The sequence below is a fragment of the Diadema setosum genome, chromosome 12 (genome assembly GCF_964275005.1).
Source record: "Diadema setosum chromosome 12, eeDiaSeto1, whole genome shotgun sequence".
NCBI lineage: Eukaryota > Metazoa > Echinodermata > Echinoidea > Diadematoida > Diadematidae > Diadema > Diadema setosum.
In genome coordinates, this window is record NC_092696.1 from 22152644 (window position 1) to 22157971 (window position 5328).

General features: G+C 40.6%; 1 protein-coding gene across 1 annotated transcript in view; it reads right to left on the bottom strand.

Moving 5' to 3' along the window:
* Window positions 1–1448: 1448 nt before the first annotated feature.
* LOC140236017 (tetraspanin-18B-like) overlaps window positions 1449–5328 on the bottom strand; it is a 64747-nt gene continuing 60867 nt past the window's right edge. Inside the window, exons 6-9 of the mRNA XM_072315996.1 lie at window positions 5210–5328; window positions 4591–4695; window positions 4000–4083; window positions 1449–2703 (exon numbers count right to left, since the gene is read on the bottom strand). The exon at window positions 5210–5328 is cut by the window's right edge and continues 91 nt beyond it. Of these exons, the coding sequence (XP_072172097.1) occupies window positions 2647–2703; window positions 4000–4083; window positions 4591–4695; window positions 5210–5328 (365 nt within the window). The 3' untranslated portion in view covers window positions 1449–2646. The remainder of the gene's footprint in view (window positions 2704–3999; window positions 4084–4590; window positions 4696–5209) is intronic.

Sequence of the window (5328 nt, forward strand, 5' to 3'; positions counted from 1 at the left end):
TGTGCATGCAGATTCAAATCTCAAACTCCCTAATGTATTCATAACATGATCACATATTCCTGTGAGCATCACTTGTAAAGTTCTCAAAGGTCTTGGTGTTGTTTTCATTTATTTTGATTACCTGGTATTAGATGTTGCACACACACACGCAAGCTTATCTAAGTCCATCAAATTCAACTGAACTCTTGGCTTTCCTCAGAAAGCAATGTTCAAATGGGGACCATTGTCTTGTTTTTAAGTTATGATGAGCACAGGAAAAGACATACATTGCTTGAACTGGCGGAGCGCCCTCAATGTTGCCAATTTGATGGTGCCTAACTCTCTACGACAAAGCAATGACATCATACATACTGTACATACCCAATATTACACTAGAATGCGTGGCATTACAATGCATTATAAATACACACTAAGGTACAGTTGATTCAACAGTATCACACCATTTCTTTTTTTCAGACGATAAACACAAATCGTGTAATATATACTATGACTATGATAATAAAGATGTAGTATATAACTTGAAAAATAAATTGCTTGTGTAAATCCAGATCGTTTCTTTCAATAGCAAATGTCTCCCAGCAAAAGAAAAAATATGATATCATAATATGATTACCATGATTGTGTACAGAGCATGACTTCCACAAAGTAGGACGACAGAAATATATCAAAGAAAAACCAAACAGCATGTAAAAGTGAACAATCCCGGTATATGAGGCCAAAATAACTTGAAATATCCTTTCATATCCTTTCATACATGCCTAGATACAACAGTGTACTTGTTTTTTCCTAGTATGCCCACTGTCACTGTGACAAGAAAAAAAAAAACGATAACAGTGACCAACTTCAAGAGGTGTTACAGTCTCGGGAATAAAAAAAGTCATGCACGAGTCCTGAATGTACGGCTAATGCAGCCCGCTGCTTTTGTCGAGATTACATAAGACTTTGAAGGGGGAAAGCATGGAAATCTTTCTGACTGAGAACCAACATTTTTATACAGCGTATTATACAGCTCTGCTCTGTACTGGCAGCATATCATAAATCTCTTAATGAAAACTGAAAAACAAATAAGAAAAAGTATGATGCAGGACAGATGTCAATCAGCCATTGATTTACTCAAGACTATGAACAACGGTCTTGGTGTAAAAAAAAAAAAAAACAAAAAAAACAACCACACAAACTTTCACACGGAAAATGAGGTGGAATATTTTTGAGTTATCTCAGCTCGTTTTCGAAATCAGCCATACATTGTTTCCAGCCTGTGATGTAATAACGGAAGTGGACATTTCTTTCAAAGTTCCAAGGTTAACTCCTCAAGAAGATACAAGAACAAAATGACAAGCCTGCTCCAAAGGAGCCATGTCAAAACTACTGCTGACTTAATGCCCACTCATTATTTTTTTTCTACTCATCCTCATTTCTAAACTGACCAAAAAAAAAGTTACATTAGAACAGCCTCATACTTTTTTCCAATCGTCATTTTCAGCAAATCCATCCAGCCTATTGCAAACTTAACTGCGGCAACCTCCACTTGTTAAAAGTCAGCGTAGTTTGGTATCATATATGAAAAACTGTGAAATTTCACATTAATAACATTCAGCCAAGGTTGTTTGTTCGTATAGTTCTGTGTGACATATGTAAAGGTGGTAAAAAATATATAGAAAGTAACAAGGCCATAAGAAGGTGCTTCTGAAATTGTTGGTATAAAAAAATTGTCTGGAACCCTGGGAGAGACGTCTTACGATATATAACAGGATATCAAGTCTTGTCACAGAAATGCCTAGAAAAGAATCGTGCTAGTAGTTTACTTCAACACACAATATTACAAGCAAAATCTAAAAATAAAAATGGCAAATAAAAGTAGAAAGATGGATTATAGTCCCAGCAAGTAATTTGTGGAAAAAACAACAACAATTGATCAACTTTCTGCCCTAAAATGTGAGTAAATTTCTAAACACCCAGATACTTTCCCCGGCAAACTAGGGCAAACATACTTGCTTGCCACATAACCGTCAGAGTCAACGTAGTTGCGAAGTCCCTGTGGAATCAGCTCTGCACTCGGCATGCATTTTAAGAGTACTGTGGTGAATGGAAATCATTGAAAGCTTGTTTTGCAGGCATTTTTCCGTTGATAGCCTCCTTTCTTTTCGCCACATCACACCGCATGGCGAACTTACTGGCCGCAACAAATGTACGTCCGTCACAAGGACTGAATCAAGGAAGGAAATCTAACACAAAAGTTGTGCTCCAAAAATATGTGAATGGTGCATTGCTAACACATGAGAAAACAATAGTTTTTTATGTGACTTCTTTTCTTTTCTGAGAAAAAAAAAAATCAAACCACCACAACACTCACAAAGCAATGTTTGGCATCCTAAACAGAATCATACCTCCGTCTTGAGTTGTAAAATCCTACGGCCCTGCCCTAGCTGAAAAAGATAACCCTTCATAAAGCCAACTTACGCCACGCCGCTATCTTACTCATGCAACGCCCGGCAGAAAGTTGATCATTTGTTTTGCGAAGATTCTCGTTGAGGAGACACAGTAATTTATGTTTATGTTTTTTCCTGCCATGGTGTTTTTTTTTCTTGTTAGATATATGTGTTCATATCTCAGCAGAGTCTTCGCGACCTTTGACTCCACAGGAATCTAGTCGTCTTGTCCGACGTTCCTGCACAAACAGACAGCAAACACCATGCAGAAGAGCTGGAGAGGAGAAGAGGAGAAAGAAGAGAAGGGGAAAAAAAATGATATAAAAATATCAATGTTATGGCACGGGTTAATCTTTCAATCAGGGGTTAATCTTTCAAGATAAATGCTGGTAGTGATAGACAGTTTTACAAATCTTAATGAGTGCAATTTGAGGTTTTCTCTCTTTCCCTCATACATTACAACCTCCCTGGCAGAAGGGACTCATGCTTTACTTTAAAAAATTTACAAAAAATCATTATAATGTATGAAAGACCTTCCCAAACTCTATCGAACTATGCCAAAATTTGATTTTGGGTTGGAATTTAATGCCAGGACCTCCATCAAAATCACCAACACCATCATCACCACCATCACCAACACCACCATCATCACTACCAGCATCATCATCGGCACCATCACCACCACCATTACCGTCACCATCACCATCATCACCATCACCATCACCATCATCACCATCACCATCACCATCACCATCACCATCACCATCACCATCACCATCACCATCACCATCACCATCACCATCACCATCACCATCACCATCACCATCACCATCACCATCACCATCACCACCACCATCATCACCACGACTATCACCACCATCACCACCACCATCACAATCACCATTACCATCATCATCACCATCACCATCACCACCACCACCACCATCACCATCATCACCACCACCACCACCATCATCACCACCATCACAATCACCATCACCAGGGGCGGATCCAGGGAGGACCACAACCGGCGCACGCCCCCCCTTTATTTTTTGTTGAAACAAAAGAAATAAAAAGAAAAAAATGGGGGGAGGGGTGCGTGCGCCCCCCCTTTATTTTTGTAAACACGCCCCCTCTTTACGAAATTCCTGGATCCGCCCCTGATCACCACCACCATCATCACCATCACCACCATCATCATGACCATCACCATCATCATCATCACCATCATCATCACTACCACCATTACCACCACCACCATCATCACCATCACCATCACCGTCACCATCACCATCACCACCACCACTATCACCATCACCATCAACATCACCCTCATCACTATCACCATCACCATCACCACCATCACTATCACCCTCAACACCATCACAATCACCACCATCACCACAACTATCATCATCACAATCACAATCACCATCACCACCATCATTACATCACCACCATCATCATCATCACCACCATCACCACCATCATCATCACCATCATCATCACCATCACCATCACCATCACCACCATCACTTTGATAACAGACAGGTCATCCCTGCATATTTACCTCTAAACAGGCCACACCAATGGCCGTGGCCCCAATGACAGTGGCGTACATTTCTAGTAGCTCCTTCAGGGGTGCTTCGCATCCCTGCAGAATTGAACAGTTTGAACACAAGAATCACAGATTAGATTTTGGAAACACACATTTAATATGAAGAAAGCAAGAATAAAAATAAATATATAACATGATGGAAAGCTCAGTTACATGTGTATTGGTGTCTTAATAAATAGATCATTCACCCTGATGAAGTCGATTAGGATTTTTAATGCTGCTTGATTGCAGAAAATGCATACCATACATTACACGACAAAAAAGCGTGCAGCAAAATGAAAACCCACACATCATGAATCAATTGATTGACCAAAATCCATACTTTTCAAACGTATCATTTTACTCATCCCATCCCCTTGTCTCTTGATTCTTTAATTTGTGTGGGGAAAAAATGGCACAGGTGGATTTCTTCTACATATTTCTTTTTACAAACACCCCCCCCCCCCACACACACACACACACTACACACACTCTCACACAGATTTTTAGATGGGCTGCCTCGATTGTTCTGGCACACCAAAGTCTCGGGATCCCCACACTCACCGATTTGGCGTTGCCGTTGGCATCCAAGCAGAATTCAGGCGGGTTCCTGGACAGGAACGTATTGCCGGCATAATCCCCCACGCCCGACACTCCACAGCACTCCAGCTATAAAGAAAACATGGGGAGAAGTGTGAGACACTTTGCATACATGGGGGAGGAGAGAGAGACATCATGAGCAGTATTTGTTTTGCAGTGGTTTAAGTTGGGGATCTGTGGCAATGTGGATAAGGGTGTGTTTATCTCCAAATTTTTCTTAGGCAGAACCATGATCCTAAATGTGTTTGAGGCATTTTTGGGGGATAGATAAATGCAACCGTGTTTGTAAAATGTGTTTAGAAACACTTATGCCCCATTGATGACAACTGACGATGCCACTGACAACAAAGATCTATGGTTGTAGCATACCCAAAAAAGCCTGGCCTGATTAGGGTTCAATTACAGAGTGAAGGAGAATAAGTGCGTGAGAGAAACCAATCGTAATTTTGCATCATCACCTTATTTATCTATTTCTTCTGCAGTTCAGTGGACAGTTGTGAAACTAAGAATTATCATGAATCCGTAAAATTGCATTTTCATTTGCCACAAGATGTCTTTTCTCTTTTTCTATGTTGTGTCATACCTCCTCCTGAAGGGATATCCAGGCAACAGTCGCCAGTTCATTGGCGTAGTTGTCCACGTCGTTGGTGCCGTTACCCGTGTTGTTGAAGTTTGTTCCCAGAAAGTCTGTGGCCTCAGTCT